At 47.4% G+C, this 22,721-nt stretch overlaps 1 protein-coding gene across 1 annotated transcript; it reads left to right on the forward strand.

The window, feature by feature from the left end:
* Positions 1–2,549: 2,549 nt before the first annotated feature.
* On the forward strand, positions 2,550–15,186 carry UBAP1L (ubiquitin associated protein 1 like). The gene is made up of 5 exons (XM_037835386.1): positions 2,550–2,912; positions 3,494–4,060; positions 6,152–6,361; positions 13,814–13,915; positions 14,858–15,186. The coding sequence occupies exons 1-5, from the start codon at positions 2,793–2,795 to the stop codon at positions 14,990–14,992; spliced, it is 1,134 nt and encodes a 377-aa protein (XP_037691314.1). The 5' UTR covers positions 2,550–2,792; the 3' UTR covers positions 14,993–15,186.
* Positions 15,187–22,721: the final 7,535 nt, after the last annotated feature.

Raw genomic sequence — 22,721 nt, forward strand, 5'->3', positions numbered from 1 at the left:
GCCAGACATTCATATTGTGAATGCCAAAGACCTTGTTAGGTCTTTGAACACCTCTGTGACCCCTACAACACCCTTGTACCCCAAAGGTTCCCTGCAAGAGCCAGCTAATGGGGTTCATAACTTACTGATTACTTACTGATTATATTGGGACCTGAATGATCCTGAGTGGTAGAAACAGCATAAAGAGATGACTACGGATAGGCTGGGAGAAAAGTCTCCAGGCATGGGGTAGAGAAGCCTTTTGAGTCTTACATACAGTAAAACACTGACAGAAGTGGACAGATAAGGGGGGAGGAGATGAAGGAATTCAGCGATTTGCCCATCTGGCCTCATTTGACCTCTGTGCACTATAGTTACCTCCTCTACCTCTCCTTAGGAACAATATGGGGCGGGGGGATGATCCCAGTGACCCTTAGTAGGAGGGTTTTGTGTAATCCTGGCACAGACCACAGATTATGTTGAGCCCTGCACTCTCTGGTGCAGTCTCCCTTGCAAATCCTGGCTGTTTGCAAAATGCCAGACTGCAGTCAGGAACTTAGATTTAGGTATATATTATAGGTGGTGTAAATGAGTTTCTAATCCTCAGATTTCATCTTTAGTAGATACTGCTGACTAACACTAACTGATTTTCTTACCAACAGAGCAGGCATGTGAGTTCCAGATGTTCCACATCTTCATCAACATTAATATTTATTGTTGTACTTTTAAGTTTTAGCCATTCTTGTGTGTGTGTTTGGTGTGTAGTGATAATCTCATTGTTTTGTTTTACATTTCCCTGATGACTAATGAGGTTGAACACCTTACATTTATTGGCCATTTGGATATCTTCTTGTGAAGAGCCAGTTCAAATCTCTTGCCCATTTTTCTATAGCATCTTTTTCTTATTGACTTGTAGGAATTCTTTGTGTATACAGGAAATGAGTCCTTTGTTAGATGTATGTATTGCAAATATCTTCTCCCACTCTGTGATTTATTTTTACTGTCTTAACAGTGTCTGTTGATGAATGGAAGTTCTTAATTTTAATGGCATCCAATTTATCAGTCTTTTCCTTTATGGTTAGTCCTTTTTGTAAACTATTTAAGAAATGTTTGCCTACTCCAAGGCCAAGAATATATTCTCCTAATTTTATCTTCAAATGTTATTATTTCACCTTTCACATTTAGATCAACGATCTACCTGGAATTGATTTTTGTGTATGACATGAGATAGTGGTCAGTATTCAATTTTGTCATAAATCAAGGATCTATATATGTGTGGATCTTTTTCTGGACTTCCTTTTCTGTTCCTTTTCTGTTCTTTGTGAGTCCTCATGCCAATCCAACACTGCCTTAATTCCTATAATTTAAAGTAAGCTTTGATATCTGATATTCAAAGTCTTCCAATTATGTTGCTTCTTTTTTAAGATTGTCCTGGTTTTCCTTGACCCTTTGTATTTTATTTAACTTTTATAATCAGCTTGTCAATTTATACCAAAAAATGTGCTGGAATTTTTATACATTGAATCTATAAATCAATTTAGGAAGAATGTATATCTTTACAATATTGAGTCCCACAATCCATGAACATGGTATATTCTTCCATCTAATGTTTTATAGTTTTCTGTGCAGCAGAGGCCTTATATATCATGTATTAAATTTCTTCCTAAGTAGTTGATGTTAATATAAATGTTATCTTTTTAAAATGTCATCCTCTAGTCATTTGTTGTTTGCATAAAGAGTTATAATTGGCTTTTTTATATCGGCCTTCCATCTATGACCCTGCTAAATTCACTTACTAATTCTAATAGTTTTATCTATAGATTATTTTGGGTTTTCTACATAAAATTATATCATCTACAAATAATGGTGGTCTTATTTCTTTATTTCCAATCCTTATATGTTTATTTTGTTTCCTTTCTATTTGCACGGGCTGGGACCACCAGTACAGTGCTGAATAGAAAAGATGATGGGGACATCCTTGTCTCATTTCCAATATTTGGGATGTCTTTCAGTATTTCACCATGAAGTGGAATATTTGTTGTCGATGTTTCAGAGATTCTTTATTAGATTAAGGAAATCTCTTTCTATTCCTATCTTGCTAAAATGGTTTGTTGTTTTTACATGTTTTTAAAATCATATGTGGGTATTGATTTTATCAAATGCTGTTTATGCATCTATGGAGAAAGATAATTATGTAATTTTTTCATCTTTTGTCTATTGATAATCATCTTTATTCACATTGTTTGATTTTGGAGGCCAAGCTCTCATTCCTGGATTAAATACAACTTGGCAGTGCTGTGTTATTCAATCCATAATTAATTTTGTTAATATTTTGCATCTATGTTCATTCAAGATTGGCCTCTAATTTTCTTTCATGTAATGCCTTTGTCAGGTTTGGTGTCAAGGTTATGCTGAAATCAAAACAAAATAGGAAATAATCCTTTTTCTCTTCTCTGGAAGAGTTTGTGTAATCTGATGTTATTTCTTCCTTAAATGTTTGGATGAAAAGTCTTTTGATGGAATACTTCAGAACTAGTGTTGATGGACCAGGTTTAGGACACAAATGGTCTATAGCATGACTTAAAGCTGAAGTAGTCAATTCCTGTCACTATGAAAGTGGCCTTGTTTTTACTCATTTCCTCTTTTGTGCAGCACCTTTTCCCTCCTGGTTGTGTGGGGCTCAGCTAAGTGACCACTCAGGAGAGCGGTGAGGACATTTGAGGACCGAGCCAGGTCTTCAGGATTGTGCTCTCTCCCTGCTACTGGACAGCCTTCCCAGCCCTGCTCAGCCTTCTCCACACTCCTCTGACAGAATGAATGCCCTGGATGGTATCCCCTTCAAGATGCCCAAGGGCTTTGTGTTAGACACAGAGCCCTTCCCTGGGCCGGAGCTCAGCATCCCAGCCTGTAGGGAGCTTCTACTGGGTTCCATGGTAAGTGCGTCTATCTATTTCTATCTCCTCATCCCTGGATCTGTGGGAGAAGCTAAGCCCCATGTGGCCTTGTTTCTGGATTTTTAAGGGCAGTCAAGTCTCGTCTGATACATTTTAGGGAGTTTAGAAATAGCCCAATAGAGGAAAAAGTGTTTCATGAAGAAGGCTAATGGCAGGGTGATGGGGATTGTCTATTAGGGCCTGTTTTAACCTTGGATAACCAGGAGGATATCTGTGTGAAGCAACTAAGAGTCATTGCAAGGATGCAGAATGGCAAGGGGGCTTACATATGAATTTCAGTACATTTCATTCTATGTTTTCTAATTCCTCACTTTACTTCACACCACAGTTTGCCTTTAAATTGTTAATGATATCCATGGACCTTGGTGCTGGCTAAAACCGAGGTTGAGGGTGAGGGTGGGGTGGGAGGACAGATGCCTGGAGCCCAGAATCAAGAGCCAGCCAGGCCTGGGGAGTCTTTGGCTGACCAGCCCCACCCCCATCCCCACAGCCTTGGGAAGGGGTGCACCCCCAGGGCTCTAGCTGACCCAAACCAGTCTCACGTTGGCTTCTCTCTGCAGCACGACTTCAGCCTGGAGAGGAAAGCTCTATTCTGGGTGGAGGCCGCCGTCAGGGGACACTGCCCGGGCCAATGCAGTGCACCCGGAACAGCATCAGCCCCACCGGCCTGGCTCTTGCTGGCCAGCCCCGAACACCAGCTGGTGCCTGCACCTGCTTCGCTCAAAGACCCAGAGGCCAGGCCCCAAGTCGGGCCCGAGGACAAGGACCAGGATGAAGCAGAGGACGATGCCTTCTCCGCTAGCGAGGAGGAGCCAGGCCTCTGTGACCCTCAGCCTCGCTGCCCCGCGAGCCCCAACCCCAGCCTTCGGCGGAGCTCGCTGGACGTGCTGCACGGCGTGAGGTCTGAGCTGGCTGGGGCAGGGCGGCGGCTCTCCGAGGGAAAGCTGGCCGCGCGTTCCCGCGCTCTCTTGCACCGCTTCCGCGGCCACCGGGCACTGAGCCTCTGCCCCGACCCCGCACCCACCCTGGGTCCTGCGTCCCCAATGCCCAGCGCCCCCGAGCCGCCCCCACGGCCCTCCACGGCTGGGGCCATACCCCCTCTGCGAAGCCACAAGCCCACAGTCACGGTAAGGACCCTGCCCTCTGCCAGCCAGAGCCCCGGCAGTCTGGATCCCTGGCGGGGCCACAGCCTCGGTGCCCTCCTCCCCATGCTCCCACTCCACTTTTACCTACACCCACCTGGCCCTGTACTGTGCGACCCTTTGCCGAGAATATTCTTCTTCCTCCATTTCCCACTGTGCCTGCTTTGCCTCTATTAGGGTGCATGATTGTCACAATGATTGTAATTATCCAATAACATGTCTATTTCTTCCAGTGGATTATGAATTCTTTTAGGGCACGGATTGGATGCAATTCATTTTTGTTTCTCAGCAACAGACTTAGCCTATAGGGGGTGCTCAATGAATGTCTATTAAATTAATTAATGTAATTCCAATCCAGGAGCTTCCACTGGGAGAGGCTTGATCCAGAATGGCTGAACTGGAGACTCAATCAAGGGCTATTCACTGCAGTTATTTCCTGCCAGATACTGAGTTGGGAGAGATAACAAGGGATGTGGTGGGACCAGGCCCAGAGCTGTAGCATGGGAAGGCTCAGGCATTGAGAAGAGAGGGCTACTGCAGGCTGGGAAAGTGAAACTTTCCAGTGAGGCCAATGAAGCTTAAGCCTCATGCCCCTCACTTTGCCCCCCAAGACCTTGTATCTAATTTTGTATTCATAATTGTGTGTCCTTTTTCTTTAAGAGGGCCCTCCCAAATTGTGTAACCGTCAGATTCCACAAAACCTATATTTGGATCCACTGGGGTGTGTCAGGATTGTTAGCAGGACGTGGCAGTTAGGCATGGCTTTCTGTCCCTCGGCTGCACCAAGGCAGGCCAGGAGATGGGGGAGAATAAAGCCAAGGTGAAATAAAATTCAAAACTCACACTCATTTGTTGTATGACCTTGGGCAAGTTGCTGCACCTCTCTGAGCCACCCCTTCTCTACCTGTAATATTGGTCTAGCAATCCCTCACATAGTTGTTTAGGGCAAATATAATAGAGAAGAGGCTCTGTAAGCTGGATAGGCTATGCCTATTCAAGGACCAGATTTTTTTTTTTTTTTTTTTCTGAAGAACCAGATTTTGATGCTAGGGTGGTTATTCCCTGGTCTAGATTAAATTTAATTTTAGCAACAACCCTGTGGGGGTGAGGGGTTGAAGGGAAGGGACAGATGCTATTCTTGATTTGTAAATGAGAAAACTGAGGCAGAGAGCAGCTAAGGATCTTTTTTCAAGGTCAGAGGAGTTGACTCAGCAACTAAGATTTGGATATTCCCTACCCTGGGACTGAAACGCAGGCTCTAAGGTGGAGCCATGGCAGGGAAACCCCTGAGAAGATGGAGATGGATGGGGAATACCCATCACCACCTCCTACTGGCCCCAGGAGCCAGGGCAGCAGTTGGGCTTCCCTTAGGGAAAGGGAAAGGGCAGGGTGGTGTGTTCAGGGTTGGCAGATGGGTACTTTCTCATGGGAGATGGGTTAGGGATAATGCTAGCAAAACCAACTGAAATGCCTCCAAGCCACCCTTCCTTATCCAGGGTCTATTTAGATCTCCCCAGAACTACAACTATCCCTACCCTGCTGCATATTCTGCCAGGCCCCAGCCCAGCCAAACTCAAGAAGGAGGGTCTGACTAGGAATATCCATACCCACTCCCCACTCACCAAAGTGTGGGGTAAAGAGCCCTTGACTTTGGTTCTGATTAGGGTTCAGGTCCCAAATGTGTTATCAGGTCATGAACTTCCCTGAATCTTGATTTCAGTGTCTGTAAAATGGGATAATAGGATGGACCTATCATATCTCCCTTGCAAGATTGTCCTAAGCAGTAAATGAAGTATTAGCATTTGCTAGCAGTTTCTGTATGCCAGGCCCTTTGTTAATTGTTTTTCTCACATTGTCTTAGTCTGGCCTCATAGCAGCCCTTTGATGCAGCTACTAGGATTGCCTCCATTTTAATATGAGTAAACTGAGTAAAAGGTGGAGAGCTGGGCTTTGAGGTCTCTGGAACTCCAAGTCCTCCACAACATTAGCCCCTACACTCTGTATAAAAATTAATATGCAAAGATGCCTTTTAAAATGTCCAGCCCAACCAGGTGTCATCTCCTGTCTGTATTTCAGTCCCTCAGCCCGTATACCTGCCTGCCATCCCCTGGGGAGGTGCCCCAGCCTCTCAACCCTCACAGATTACAACCTGATTCTGCGGTTGACCTGCTGTCTGCCCTGAGCCAGGAAGAGCAAGACCTCATTGGGCCTGTGGTTGCCCTGGGGTACCCCCTGCGGAGGGCCATTGTGGCTCTGCAGAAGACAGGGAGGCAGAGCCTGAGCCAGGTGAGTGGGGGGCTATGGAGCTGGGGCTATGTGAGTGGCCATGTGGTTTTTATCTTTAGCTTGAAGAAGTTTTGTTTCCTTCTCTTTAGTGGCAGAACCTCAGCCTGGCATTAATTGCTTGAGGTCATGAACAAGTTTCTAGACCCTAATGCTTCCACCTCCATAGGCATTTCTCAGAAATCCCCATGCATACCTGGGGAGTCTAAATATTCTCCTCCTGTCCTGGTCTCTACCCCAAGTAAAGGGGGCTGGAGCTATATGGGCAGCTAAGGACCTCTCCAGGACTGTCCAATAGAACTTAATACAGTGATAGAGATGTTCTGTATCTGTGCTGTCCAGTAGTCATGTGTGGTTACTGAGCACTTGAAACGTCTATTGCGACTGAGGAGCTGAATTTTTAACTTCATTTAATTATAATTAATTAAAATTAAATTCAAATAGCCATATGGCAGGTTGGGCTCCCCAGGAAGCAAACTAAGAGGGAGTTTTGTGTGCAACCTGTTTATTCAGGAGGCCCTTGCGATCAACTCCTGTGGAAAGGAGGGGACAGAAGCAGGAATGGGCAGGGTGAAAAGCTGAGCTTCAAAGTATAGCCAACAGCAGCCTCAGCCAACCTCACAGCTCTAGAGCATATTTGGCCCTTTCAAAGTGGCAGTGAATAGGGCTGAGATGGTCAGGTCTTTATCCCTGCCTCGATCAGTCACTGGATTTGGGCCACCCTCGGAAGGGAGATGCCAAGAGAAGTGGCTCTGTGCAGCTGAGGCAGTCCCAGAAGGGGAAGACAGCTGAAGGGTACTTACCAGCTCTCCTAGCATCTGAGACAAGTCCTTCATTGAAGGAGGGATCTGGGAGGTGCATCACAGTGTCCACCACACCCACATTCTAATCTTAAAGAGTTCACACTCTTACTGGAAGACGAAGACACTCAAAGGATAGCACTCATACTCTAGGATTTGGGAGTAGGTTTTGACTCCAATATAAGCCAAAAAAGTGAGACCACCTGCAGAGGAGTTAGGGCCCCCAATGTGCCAAAAAAAAAAAGAGTTGCCAGTGACAAGATACCTAGGAGCAGCAGGGTAGTCATGCTCCAAGGGTGTTTCAGTTGTCTACTGCCATGTAAGAAACCAACCGAAAACTGAGTTGTGTAAAACAACCATTTATTCACTCTTTTTTTTTTTTTTTTTTTTTCTTGGCTTTTATAAAAGGGGGTTTACTTGGTTACACAGCTACAGTCTTAAGGCAATAAAGTGTCCAAGGTAACACATCAACAATCGGGTACCTTCACTGGAGGATGGCCAATGGTGTCCGGAAAACCTCTGTTAGCTGGGAAGGCATGTGGCTGGCATCTGCTCCAAAGTTCTGGGTTCAAAATGGCTTTCTCCCAGGATGTTTCTCTCTAGGCTGCAGTTCCTCAAAAATGTCACTCTCAGTTGCTCTTGTGGCATTTGTCCTCTCTTAGCTCCTCCAGAGCAAAAGTCTGCTTTCAACAGGCCGTCTTCAAACTGTCTCTCATCTGCAGCTACTCTCTCAGCTTCTGTGCATTCTTTAAAGTGTCCCTCTTGGCTGTAGCTCCTCTTCAAAATGTCACTCTCAGCTGCACTGAGTTCCTTCTGTTTGTCAGCTCATTTATATGGCTCCACTGATCAAGGCCCACCCTGAATGGGTGGGGCCATGCCTCCATGGAAATTATCCAATCAGAATCATCACCCACAGTTGGGTGGGGCACATTTCCATGGAAACACTCAAAGAATTACAATCTAATTAACACTGATAGGTCTGCCCACACAAGATTACATCAAAGATATTGGCATTTGGGGGGACATAATACATTCAAACTGGCACAAGTATTAAGTACATTATTAATCACCCCATGTTGGGGATTGAATCATGTCCCCCACAAAAATTATGTTCAGGTCCCAATCCCTGATCTTGTGGGTGTGAACCCATTTTTTTTTTTTAATCTTCATTTTATTGAGATATATTCACATACCACGCAGTCATACAAAACAAATCGTACTTTCAATTGTTCACAGTACCATTACATAGTTGTACATTCATCACCTAAATCAATCCCTGACACCTTCATTAGCACACACACAAAAATAACAAGAATAATAATTAGAGTGAAAAAGAGCAATTGAAGTAAAAAAAGAACACTGGGTACCTTTGTCTGTTTGTTTCCTTCCCCTATTTTTCTACTCATCCATCCATAAACTAGACAAAGTGGAGTGTGGTCCTTATGGCTTTCCCAATCCCATTGTCACCCCTCATAAGCTACATTTTTATACAACTATCTTCGAGATTCATGGGTTCTGGGTTGTAGTTTGATAGTTTCAGGTATCCACCACCAGCTATCCCAATTCTTTAGAACCTAAAAAGGGTTGTCTAAAGTGTGCGTAAGAGTGCCCACCAGAGTGACCTCTCGGCTCCTTTTGGAATCTCTCTGCCACTGAAGCTTATTTCATTTCCTTTCACATTCCCCTTTTGGTCAAGAAGATGTTCTCCGTCCCACGATGCCAGGTCTACATTCCTCCCCGGGAGTCATATTCCACGTTGCCAGGGAGATTCACTCCCCTGGGTGTCTGATCCCACGTAGGGGGGAGGGCAGTGATTTCACCTTTCAAGTTGGCTTAGCCAGAGAGAGAGGGCCACATCTGAGCAACAAAGAGGCATTCGGGAGGAGGCTCTTAGGCACAACCATAGGGAGGCCTAGCCTCTCCTTTGCAGCAACCGTCTTCCCAAGGGTAAAACCTATGGTAGAGGGCTCAACCCTTCAAACCACCGGTCCCCTATGTCTGTGGTCATGTTAGCAACCATGGAGGTGGGGTAGGCGAATACCCCTGCATTCTCCACAGGCTCCTCAAGGGGGCACTACATCTTTTTTTCCTTGTTTTTCTTTTTTTTTTTTTTAACTTTCCCTTCTTTTTTAAATCAACTGTATGAAAAAAAAGTTAAAAAGAAAACAAACATACAATAAAAGAACATTTCAAAGAGACCATAACAAGGGAGTAAGAAAAAGACAACTAACCTAAGATAACTGCTTAACTTCCAACATGTCCCTACTTTACCCCAAGAAAGTTACCTAATATAGCAACATTTCTGTGAACTTGTTCCTACTATATCCATCAGAAATTAGCAGACCATAGTCATTCCTGAGCATCCCCAGAATGTTAAATAGCTTATTTGTTCTTCTTGGATTATTGTTCCCCCTTCCTTAATTGCTCTCTATTGCTAGTTTATTCACTCTTAATTCTGTGGTTTGGCAATTTGGAGTAGGCTCAGCTGGGTGGTTCTTCCTCTGCTCACCTGAGGTCCCTCTTGTGGCTCTAGTCTGGTGACTCAGTGGGGACTGGAGTCTATAAGATGGCTTCACTTTCAGTCTGATGGCTCGTGATGCCTGTCACCTAGGCCACATATCCAGCAAGCTAGTCCAGGCTTCTTCACATGGTGACTTGGTTCCAAGTATGCAAGAGTGAAAGCTGTCAAGTCTCTTGAGGCCTAGGCTAGACTTTATACATAGTTGCTTGGGCCTCCTTCTGGTCAAAACATGTCACAAGACTAGATTTAAGGGGTGGGAAAATAGGCTCTGCCTCTAGATGAGAGTAGCTACAAAGAATTTATGGCCATTCTTAATCCACCACAAGGAGGTTCCAGCAATCAAAAAGGCTTTATGGAAGTACCAAGCCCTGAACTGGACTTCAAGGATACATGAGACCTGAATCTGCAGAAGGGAAAATGGGTGCTATTCTGGACAGCAGTGATGGTGTGAGCAAAGGAGTGGAAGCAGGAAGGAAGTGTTTAGGAGGCCCTGAGGAGACCAGTCTTGATGGAGGACAGAGTGTGTGATGCAGGCTAGTGGGAGATGATACATGAAAAGGAAGGTGGGGGCAGATTGAAGGTACCTTGAATGCTTAGCTGAAACAAAAGGGAGGCATGGAAGGATTATTAGCAGGGGCAGAGCCTGCGGGGACACTGAATGCCATTGTCTGAACCCACGACCCTCCACCTCCATGTGACTTCCCTCTTCACACTGTTTTCCAAGCATCAGGGGCTCTTTGTGGTTGGAAAGCTGGGCCACAGATGTTGAGAGGTCCAGGGTAGTTGGCACTTACTTTTTTCTCCTGTCCCTGCGCCTTTCCGTAATCACTGATGAGTGCCAAATGTTGAATGTCTGAGGAATGGAGAAGCCTGCTTCTGGGGAGGGAATGTCACAAGGAGAGTGACTCGTAAACTGGAGCTGGAAGCAGGTTGTGCCAGGTTGGCGAGGTGGGAAATACACCTGGTTCCCTTCCCACCCACTCCTGCTTCTGCTCTACTCTGAGATCATCAGTCTTTGCCCTGTTCTGGGGGAAAACCTCCAGCATGGTAATCCCCATGAGAAGCTAACATTTATTGAAACTTTGTACCAGTCCCTCAGTCTGAAAGAATTCAATTAGGTCGTCTCAGTTCTGCAAGGTAGCTGTTATTATCCCCACTTTGCAGATGAGAAAACTGAGGCCAGAAGGGTTCATACAGCGAGTCAGTGGTGGCACCAGGTTGAGACCAGGCTGGTCTGACTCAGAATCTTTGTTGCACAGTACTAGTCTCTCATTTTCTGTATTGTCCCAGGACAACACCCCAGACTTATCTGAGATTTAGGAGCAGATCTAAAGCTAAAGCTGTGATAGAAAAGCCAGAAGCCGGCCAGGAGTGCTGAGAGGGGCCAGGCCCATGGCAGGAGCTCTGACATGCTTCCCCAGCCCCTCCAGGTCCAGTGATGAGGATGAGGTCTCAGGCCAACACCGTAGCGATGATGATTACTTGGAGTCCAGCACGGGGCACTGGCCTTCCCGTGGATGGGCTGGAAGGATCCCATTGCATGCAGAACTTTGGTTCCAGCTGTGGACTGACCATCTGCCAGGCCCACCAGATCTCTGGGTGGCCGCCATCCCCAGTGGGCAGTCAGGCACCAGGCCCCGAGGGGTGACCTGAGGAGCTGTTGGATGACTTTACCCCTCCTTCCTCTACCAAGCTGCTATTTTTTCTCAGTTCTATGAGGCTCCACCATTAACTGAGCAACTCCTTTGGGTTCAAGTTCCTTCACCCCCCTGAAAGACACTCAAAGGCAATAGATCCTCTTTTGACCATAGAGATAAATGATGGCCAAAGAGGAAGGGTGTCAGGTGATGGAGATGGGGCACTTAGAAGAGTCAGGGAGAGAAGAGGAGATATCAAAGACGAGCTTTGTCCATCAGTCCTTCCTTCCTTCTGCAACAGCTGACGTGCCCACTGAATGCCAGAAAGAACAGGCATGGGTGGCACATGTGAGGATCCACAGGCCAGACCCAGACTTGCTTGGGACTCAGGATCCTGTTTTATTTTGTTTTAAACTTTTTATTTTGAAATAGTTTCAAACCTACAGGATAGTTACAAAAATAATACAAACCCCATACAACAAATTCCAACATAACCCCTACCTCCCCAGATACCCAGATCTACCAATTTTAACATTTTGTCAGGCCCCCTCTTTGAGTCTCAGTTTCCTTATTCACAGAATGGAAGGGGAATGTGTTTGGAGTCAGTGACTTCTAGGGGTCCCACCAGATCTGACATCCTGGGATTTGAAGGAGATACCCTCGCCTATCCTGGGGCCTGGTGGTATCTACAGTTCCATGGGCCCCAAAGCTGAACCAAGCAGTAGAGTCTTTACAAATGTACATTCACAAGCCATACCCTGGAGGGTCCCAGTCAGTGGCTCTGTGATGGGGCCCAAGGACCTATAATTTTAACAGATCTGCAGATGATTCTGATATGTAGCCTGGAAAGGGGCCTACTGGTGTGGATTGAGGCCAGTGGTCCCTCAAATCAGTGATTCTTATCCTTGGCTGCACTTTAGAATCACATGAAAAGCTATAAAAACTCCTCGTGCCCAGGCTACACCCGAGACCAATTACTTTAGAATCTCTGGAGGTAGACCCCAGGCAGCCATAGTTTTTAAAGCTCCCCAGGTGGTTGCAGTGAGCGCCATGGTTGAGAAGCATTGCTGTGGGTGAGCATCCACCATCTGCCCCTCCCTCCCTCCTCTTTTCACCTTTGGAAACCCCATCTACTTCCCAGTCACCGAGAGCCCCTCCTTTAGCTGTTAGCAGCTGATGGACAAGGTCCTGGCCACTTGCCCTGCCTGGACTCAGTTTCTTCAACTGTGAAAGCAGGGCTTGGATGGGGGTTTTCAAACTGTGCTTGGAGCAAGGACTAGGTGTTCTGGGGAGTTCCTCGGGGCAGGAGCGCTGGACTCCAGGCTCTCCTACAACTTCTCCCAGAGTAGCTCTGACCTTACTGTTTTTGTTGAAGCCTTCTTGTGCTTGGACAAACGGTTCAGAAGCTTAAACATTTGAAAACCATTAGTCTAGATGGTCTGTGCTTTCTGCCCAACTCTGAAGGTCTGCAGAAACCCAACCTGTTCCTTCTCTGTGAATACCCATTATTCTTATGGTCTGGAGCCCTCCCTTGGCACCTTCTCCCTATAAATCTTGCTTTGATTTGCCTGGCACTGATGTTTGCATGTATCTGGTTTATCTCCCCCACTAAAGTGTGGACTCCTTGAAGGTAGTTATTAATCCATTTTATAAACTCATTTTTTTTGCATTCCTTCTGCCTGTCATGCTGGGTGCTGGAAACATAGTGGTGAATAAGACTGATACAACCCTTCCCTCATGGAGCAAAAAGTTAAGTAAAGCAATTATAAAGTTCTGTGTGCTGTAACAGAGGAAGCACAGGGCGTTGTGGGAGCCCCAGAGCTGGCACCCAGCACAGACTGAGGGGTCAGAGGGAGTGAGGCTGGACTTGGCTGAGGGAGGAGAGGAATGAGGGAGGAGCTGAGGCTGGTGCAGGGGCCACAGCAGGCCCCTGAGCCCTGGTAAGGAGGCAGGGCTTTATCCTGAGGGCAAAAGGAGCCCCCGGTGGCTTCATCAGGGAGAGAATTGAACAGGTCTTCAGTCCTGTAGGATCCTCCTCTGTCTCCCTCCCCTTTCCAGCACCGATGCATAGCAGGGCTCATGGAGTCCGCAATGACAGAGATGTACATGTCTGTTGGTGGGGGGCACCAGAGGGGGTGGGAAGGCTGGGGTGGGGGATGTACATATGTAGGATTGCCTGGGGGTAGGGGGTGAGACGTGCCTATATTTGAGTCCTGCCCCCCTCTCTAGTTAGGTTTTGGGAACACCTTAGCTGACCCTGCATCCCTTTTCCTGGACTCCAGCCCCCAGCCTCAGATACTTGTTCAGGACCCACTGCTGTCCACCTGTCCCCAAACCCCCAGAAGAGGCCTCTGTCCCTCTGCTGTTGGCCCATGGGGCCTCTGGGACCAGGTTTTGTGTTGTGAATGGCCAGTCAGCCTGGACCTGAGCTCCACCTTTGTCTGCTGCCCCTGCTTCTCCTCTTACTGCCCTTCCCTCTTCCCCCCTCCTGGCCCAGTTTCTCGGCTACCTCAGCGCCTGTGACCGCCTGCTGCGACAGGGCTTCGAGGAGGGCTTGGTGGAGGAAGCCATGGAGATGTTCCAGTTCTCCGAGAGCCAGGTCAGCAGGGCCACCTGCCTGGGCCCCAGGGCACACACACAGGCCTGGTGTGGGGGAAGCATGCCAGTCCCCAGAGCCAGGCATGGCCAAGCAGAGCCAGCTCATGGGGTCAGGAGATAGTCCACGAGATAGCCTGAGATAGCCCTGCCTGCTTAGCAGGCCCAGGGAGGGGAAGCCTGGGGGAAGGTGGGAGGAGCCGAGGGTGCAGGGGAAGAGGCGAGGAGGAAACGGGAGGCACAGAGAGAAGCAGTGGTTTTATTTTATTTAACTTAATCAGTACAACTTGTCAGACACCCAGACAGGTGCAATGGGTAGTACAGAGAAGGCTGTGCCCTCTTGTCTAGCAGTTTGCTGCCTACCTGCCTGTCTGTGGGCCCCCCAGTAAATTCTAAGTGCCCTATAAATGTGGCCTGCCTCAACAGGCAGGGGGCCCGGGCTTGGCAGAGCAGCTCTTTGTTGAGGCAAGAAAGGGGCAGATAGGAGTGAGGAGTGGACAGAAAGGTGGGCTAGAGACGGGGACAGCGGGATGGGGGAGATACTGAGGAAGAGAGAGGGAGGACAGGTGGGGGAGGGGGAGCAAGAGGGGAAGGAGGGCTCAGGCTGCATGGAAGAAACCGTGTCCGTGTTTGGGGTATGGGCAGAGACCAGAGGCTGTTCATCTCTCGGCACCTTACTATCCTGCCCCCAGAGCCCCAGCACAGGGGGTAAAGCCAGACCAGAGCCAGGAAGTGGAAGCCAGAGACAGAGGCCAGCCTGGGGCCTGTCTTCCTTGGCAGAGGAAGTGGGGATCAGACCCCACAGGAAAGTGGCAGGGGCTGCTTAGGATCAGACTCACCTGGCCTGGAGGAACTAAGTGCAGTGGGCATTGGAGTGACAGCTCCCCAGGGCAGAGGTGAGGCCTTGCACAGCCCTCCAGTCCCCTCCCTGCCTCCCCTTCCTCAGGCAGGGGAGTTCCTGCGTCTCTGGGAACAGTTCAGCGACATGGGCTTCCAGCCAGACCGGATCAAGGAGGTGCTGCTCATCCATGGCAACCACCGCGAGCAAGCCCTGGAGGAGCTGGTGGCCTGCACCCTGTGACCAAGGGGCACTTGCAGTACCTGTGGAGTCCCAGCCCTGTGCCAGCCCTGGCAGTCCATCCTAACTGTATTATTACAAACAAATAAAAATAATAAAAGAATGCATGCTCATTGTAAAAATGCAAACGATGACAAGGATGGTTGTAAATATCCAAAGAATCAGCTGAAAAAGTTGGAAATGGTTACTCTGGGGAAGGGGAGGGTCAGTGTGGGTGAGGAACTGTTTTTCCTTCCAAGCCTTGTAAATACTTATCTGACCTTACTATAAAATGTGTACATTAGTAACTTTTATTTAGAGAAAATTAAAACAAATAAATGATGGGCAGTTCTTTTGGGTCCTGCTGGTTCCTGGTTTTGGTGTGAGAAGAATATCCGCCTGGGAATCAGAAGACCTGATTTCAGATTTGGGTCCTGCTGATGACTGGCTCCAGGCCTATTTGGGCCTCAGTTTCCCCAGGAAGAGTTAGGGGATTGGACCAGGTCAAAAGTTTCTGAACCTAGTGCTAGCTGTGAGAATCCCCTGGGGAATTTGTTAAGATACTGATTCCTAGGCTCTGGTCCCAAACCTACTCCTTTCTGATTCAGAAAGTCTGGCCTGGCTGCTCCCAGGAATCCATTTTGCCTTTTATAAGAAGTGTTCTGGTGACTCTTATGCAATGTGCCCATGTCCAGTTGTGTGACTCAGTGTATGTGACCCTCAGTGCCAGCTGATCTGGGGCCCCTTCTCCTCTGATAATCTGTGGCTAGGCTAGTCTTCCCTCATTTGGGGGTGTGCAGTTTGGGACCAGAGTTATATCCAGTCACCCCAGGCCTACGCTCTGGAGACTCCCAGCAATTGAGAGACCAGTTGGAGTTGCTCAGGCAAGCAAAAGTCAGAGGCTGGTGCCCACCCCACCCCCCACCCCGCCAGCTGGCCCTGTGCAAAGACCTGCCACAATTACCGCAGAATCAAAAACTCTTAGCTCCCTCCACCCAGCAAACAGGGCTGGATCTGGTGCTGAGGCCTGTCAAAAACAATAAAAAACTTCCACATTTCTCAGGACTTCACCTTCAGACACTTCATTGTTTGAGCATGGAGGGGGTACTTCTACAGGCCAACACAGCAGGTTTGGGACTAGAACCCAGTTCTGAAGCTCACCCATCTCCTGGGTGCTTTCCATTAAGCCTTGATGCTTGCCAACTTGAAATCACATTAAGAATATTCTTTGGACTTAAAATTGCTCTGAATAACCTTCAAGGAGTGCCAAAATATTTGAGGAAAAAAAAGGCAAAAATGGTATAAAGCTGGTCATGTGTCCATTGCCAAAAATAAAATGACACTTGGAAAAGACAGTAAAAATTAAAGTTCATTTTCTAAGATGCAATGTTACCCGAAGCTATGTATGTTCTGAATAAGGTGACTTCCTTTGGTCTTGATCTGCCACTTCACTAAGTCCCCTTGATTGGATACAACCAGTTGGCCGGCCCCTCACCCATTCCTGCATGGGCCCCACCCATGCCACTCCTCTCACCCTTCTCCTTCCTGCCCTAAACCTTTCCACCCCTACAAAACTATTTGCTTGATTTAAAATGAGACCTCAGTGGGCAATTAGCTAGTTTAAAATATTTTTTAGGAGACAGAATAGTGTTAGAGGCATAGATTCTGAAGTCAGATTGGGCTGAAAGTGCAGTCTTATACTAACTAGCTGTGAGACTTTTTGAAAATCACATAACCTCTCTGTGTCACAGTTTCTTATCAATAAAATAAAGATACTAAAACTTCCCAGTTGGAATGATTGAGTGGATAGTGCACAGGAAGTTTGAGGCTTGGTATCTAGCAGCTGTTTTCTTATTTATACATATTTATGTCCTGCCTTGTTCCATAATCACTATTACCTCTACTGTGCTCATTCTCCTCATCAGTATTATGGGCAACAGGTCTCCAACATTTAGAATCAGTCAAGCTCAGAGAAAGTGGGAGAACCTCTTCCTCAGTGACTCAGCCTTTCTGACCATCAGGTTTAAGAAGGTGACTGGAGCAGAAGATTCTGGGAGTGCCACCTGGGAGAAGGGAGATTGCTACAGGTAATACTAATCATTGTCAGGTGGCTCCCTCAGTGGTTCCTTGAAGCAGCAGCAGATGACACACTCTAAGCTACATGAAGGTAAGTTCTGGGCAAGATGACCCTGGAGGGGAGGCCAGGAGAATGGTGGAGTTGGGGTTCTGGTTGGCAAACAAGTGCCTGGCCCAAGGATGTAGATTGGTAAGTGGACATTTTTGTAAGGCCATTATTCAGCCTACCATCAGAGGGAGAACGATTAAACACAAATAATACATGGCTAACAGGGGAATCATAGGCCATCATTTAAGGGAGCTTGGCTGTGATTTGTGATACTCTTTACAGAGACATTTCTATTTTAGAACAGAATGAGAGTGGGGCAGGCCTGCGACGTGATCCTCTGAATTTCTACCTTTACTGGGTAGTTATACAGATGGAGGCCCCCTTCCCAGAAGTCAGGTCCTCGGGCAAGACTGGGGGCCCTTCCCCTGGCTCAAGTCGACACAGCTGGTGTCACTCCTGTCTCACTTCTAGGAGTTTTGCTTCTGTGACTTTTGCTTCTCCTTGAGTTGACCTCCCACAGCTGACAGCCTTCTCCTGGCACCAGGACCAGCACCAGCTGGGGGGCCTCCAGAGCCTCCTCACAGCCTTGGGTCCTTCCACTTGGGCTCCAGGGGAGAGGGGGCTCAGGCAGGACACAGTTGGCCTCAGAGGGTCAGGCAGAAAAGCCAGGAGCCTCCTCTTCCTGGAGCCGGCCCCTCAGTACCCTTCCTGCCACACTTCTCCCCAGCCCCAATCCCCAGCCTGACCTCTAGCTGCCCTGTCCTCTTGTCTTATCTGGTGATTAGATAATTCCTTTGCTGACCTTTCCAAGAGTACACTCTTTGCCTTTCAAAAGAAGACTTAGGGGGAAAGAGAGCAATGCTAAAAAGAGAATAACGGCTCATAAATGGTGGCATTTTAGGCACAGTAAAAGACAGCAAAGGGAAGGGGGTGACCCTCCCAGCTCTTCAACTCCTTTGGCTGCCCTTTTTGTCTAAGTAAGACTTGCTGTGAGGAGATTTTGGGGAATTAGAAAGCCCTGGGAAGAGTCTTTCCTGTGAGGGATGGGGGAGGCTTCCAGAGAGGCTCCTTCAGTATGGTGAACCCCTGGGGCGCACTTGTCCCTACCTCCCTCCCCCATCCTAAGGGCCGGAGCCTTGTTCTCGGGCGCAATGCGCAATGGGATTAGAGGAAGGCTTAGACCACCAGGACTCTCCCAGAAAGGAACTTTCCCTTTCTCTCCCTCCCTCCCTCCCTCTCTCTCTCTCTCTCTCATGTACATCCTGTCCTCAGGGGGAGTGAAACCGCTGCCACAGGCATCACCTGGAGGAGGTTGGGGGTGGGGGGGTGCCTTTGGGCCAGGGGCAAGGATGGCCCTGAGCAGTGTAAGAACGGATTGTTGGGGACGATTAAGGTAGCATGTATAAAATCCACCCTCAGCGATGCCGGAGATATGCAACATGACCGCTAGGGCTGATGTAACAACAGTTTAAGTTGCCCTCAGCCTTCTATGGAAGTGATAGCCGTTTGCGCCTAAGATTCACATCTAGAGTGCTAGCTTTACTACCTGCCTTCTACCCCAGCAACAGTAGCCACCAATCCTGTGCTAGCCTTACATCTGCCATCCGCCCTAGCAACAGCAGCAGCCAATCCTAGGCCGCCACCCGTTCGTACTAGCCACTCCCTCTACCTTAGGGTATATATACCCTGCCTCTTCAATAAAGTTTTGCAGCTTGATCAGAAACCTGTCTTGCTGTCATTCCTCGTGTCTCTTGTCCCATACCATTCCTCCCTCACAGGATTTGGAGCTTCCGTTGAACGTCCCGCCGGCCGGGACAAACTGGCGCCCAACGTGGGGCTCGAAGTTCTGTGAGAGACGGAACGCCGCACTCAAGGAGAGAGGTACCTCACACTCACCGCACCCGGGATCGCCGCGAATAAACTCGGTCGCGAGACAGATCCGTTCAGCAGTCAAAGAAAGAAAGAAAACCACACCAGGGATCACCGCGGGGAAGCGCGCTCGCGAGACAGATCCGTTGACCAGTCGATCAGTGCCGGCGAAAGGAAAGAAGAAGAAGAAAAGAAAGCAACAAAAGGTAAGCCCCCCCCCACCCTTATCATGGGACAAGGAATTTCCCAACACGAATTATATGTTAGTCAAGTTAAGCAATCACTCAAGGCACGAGGAACACGAGTAAAGAAAAAAGATCTCACGCGCTTTTTTAATTTCCTGTTACAAACCTGCCCTTGGTTCCCTCAAGAAGGTACTATAGATCACCAGTGCTGGCTAAGAGTTGGAGATTGTTTAAAAGATTATTTTCGAACCTTTGGTCCTGAAAAGGTCCCGGTTACTGCCTTTTCTTATTGGAACCTAATTAATGAAATTCTAAAAGTCCACTCTTCAGCTCCAGACGTTCAAAACCTCTGTAAATTAGGAGAGGAAGCTTTGAGAGAGCACTCTCGCCCTGCTTCAGCATGCGGCTCAGTAATTATTAACATGCCTGAATATCCTTTAAACGAAAATTCTAACAGGGATAGGCCAAATACCCCAACCAGTCAAGTCAGTTTGTCACCTGATCAGTATGAAATCAAACCAAAGGCTAAAATTTCTCCCACTTTGGAGGGACCGGAGGTTAAAATTTCTCCCTCTTTAGAAAACAACTCCCTTCCTCCGTTTCGGCCACCCCCTTATGCACCCGATTTTTTCAAACCATATTCTCATTTTTATCCAGTCATGCCCTTATCTCAGTTTCATGCTTTAGAAGAAGCCACAGAAAATCTCCGGCTACACGCCGATAATTTTAGAGAAACTTTTAAACAGGAGCGGCAGCATACCGCCGATTTGCTCGCCGACCTCCGGTCAGCAACTCAAAGCATTGCAGCCCTTTCGCTTCCAGAAAATGCCCGCTCATCGCGCCTCCATTGTACTCGCCACGCCTATGCTTTTCCGGTTACGCGTAGTCAGACTCGAGATTCTCAAAATGGCGTCGCCGGCTCCCAAAATGGCGCTGCCGGTTCTCAACATGGTGTCGCGGGTTCCAAAAATGGCGATTCTGGTAGCGATAGCGAGGAGAGTAATAAATCAGATTTCCCCGACTCTAGCGAAGGAGAGCAGGAGGAAGCTAGTTCCACCTCAACTGCTAAATATAAAAAACTTAGTCTAACATATCTAGAGAAATTAAAAAAGGCAGTGAGTGATTATGGCGCTACCGCTCCCTTCACGCTCGCCCTGCTGGAAAGCCTTAGTGAAAAGGAACTTATTCCTAATGATTGGTTCCAGCTAGCCAGAGCTGCCTTGTCTGGTGGTGATTTCCTGTTATGGAAATCTGATTATGAGGAGCATTGTAAAAAATATGCCACCCGCAATGCCCGTAAGGCCACTTCTAAAACTTGGACCTTAAATAAATTTTTAGGTCAAAGTCCCTACCATCAAAGTGATAAGCAGGCTCAATTCCCCCCAGGTCTCTTAGCACAAATACAAACGGCCGCGCTTAGAGCATGGAAAAAACTTCCGCAAAAGGGCGCCGCCACTGCCTCTCTTGCTAAATTAAGACAGGGGCCTGATGAGCCGTATACTGATTTCCTTAGCCGCCTGCAAAACATGGCTGAGCGCTTATTTGGGGCTAGCGAAAACGAAAGTGATTTTATTAAACACCTGGCCTATGAAAATGCTAACGCTGCCTGCCAAGCAGCAATCCGTCCCTTTCGTAATACTAGCCTTAATAATTACATAAAGCTCTGTTCTGGCAAATGGACGTCACCCATTTTGCCGGTTTTGGGCAACTTAAATATATTCATGTTTGCGTTGACACATATAGTGGATTTATTCAAGCTAGTTTGCAAACAGGAGAAGCTTCGAAGCATGTTATTTCTCATTTACTACATTGCTTCGCTACTTTAGGCCAACCTAAAATCATTAAAACAGACAATGGGCCTGGATATACTGGAAAAAATTTTCAAACCTTCTGTCAACAATTACAAATTAAGCATACTACGGGAATACCATATAACCCCCAGGGGCAAGGAATAGTAGAACGAGCACATTGCACCTTAAAAAATGCCCTGTGCCGCCTAGCTGAAAGTACTCTCAATCTCACCAAACAACGACCTCGAGACCTTTTACATCATGCTCTTTTTGTTCTTAACTTCCTAACTCTGGATGATGAAGGACAATCTGCAGCTGACAGACATTGGCATCCCAAAACGCAAACGCAACAAGCCACTGTTATGTGGCGTGACCCCTTAACGTCAGAATGGAATGGGCCTGACCCCGTGATTATTTGGGGACGAGGCTCTGCTTGCATATACGATCAAAAGAGGGAAGGTCCTCGCTGGCTTCCAGAACGGCTGATAAAATACATTAATTCTTCATTGCCGAAACAAACCCCTGAGACACTTCCTTCCCCTCCTCTTAATAATAACCTTTCCAGGGTAGAAGCCTCTCCCTGAGAAGAATGTCTTTCTTTTCTCTTCCAGCGCATCAATAACTCCTGCTATAACCCATCCGGAGACGACCAGCCCGCACACAACCGGAAGTGGAGAGAAGTCCTGCTTACAGGTTTATTCCATCACTAATCACATGAATTACTACTTAAATTACTATTGGCTTTTCTTAATTGGTCTTCTGGCTTTACTGTTTGCAGCCGGATTAGCAACCGTTGCCCCAAAAGATTGGAATCTGTTAGAAAGATTCCTGCTTGCTATAGCATATTTGTGCGTTGTAGGGTGTATTATTTGCTAGCTTGTCTCCCTTAATAGGGAAGAACCTATAGCCTCTATTAGTATGGCTTTCTTATGCCTACTGCCATTTAAAGTTGCCACCTTATATTTTCTCCTGCAAAGTGTGCATGCCACCTTCGGCACCTCCAACCCCCATCAGCCTTGGAAATGGACCTTGGCACGATGGGAAGATTCCACAGTTATACAAACCCAAATTACAGCAGGACGCCCCTCCTTCCTTGTTTATGCCAGTGATCTAATTAAATGTTCAGACGGCACACCATGCCTTAACAAAGCCCAATATTACATGTGCCCGGCCTCCAACCCCAGAAAACAATATTGCAATACTCCCAACCAGTACTATTGTGCATACTGGGGGTGTGAAACATTAGCCACTAATTGGAAACCTTCTGCCCCTGATCACTACCTAACTTTAAAATGGTCCCCCCTTGGCTGCACACTCGGTAAACGCACCACCTTATCTACATTTGGTGACTCAAATTGTGAAAAATTAAATCTCACCGTACAACTCCCCACTGATAACTCTTGGTTAAACGGTCGGACATGGGGCTTTCGAATCTACTTATTTTCATCAACCGACCCAGGAAGCCTTATTCTAATAAAGAAGGAAGCAGTACAGCAAAAACCTTCTGCCATTGGACCAAATGTAGTGCTCGCGCCTCCAGCTACCCCTCCTGTCCCGAGCACGCCCAGTACAAATCTTTCCAAAATTCACCCCACTACTCCCCCTTTTATTAGCATCCCAATATTGTCGTCCTCAAGCCCGTCCATATCATTTGACAGCCCGCTTTGGCCACTACTCCAAGCTACCTTTCTCTCTCTAAACTCCTCCCAGCCTAATTTTACTCGTAGTTGTTGGCTGTGTTTCTCTGCCAAGCCTCCTTATTATGATGCTATAGCTCTTAATGT

This window comes from Choloepus didactylus, chromosome 4 (genome assembly GCF_015220235.1).
Source record: "Choloepus didactylus isolate mChoDid1 chromosome 4, mChoDid1.pri, whole genome shotgun sequence".
Lineage (NCBI taxonomy): Eukaryota > Metazoa > Chordata > Mammalia > Pilosa > Megalonychidae > Choloepus > Choloepus didactylus.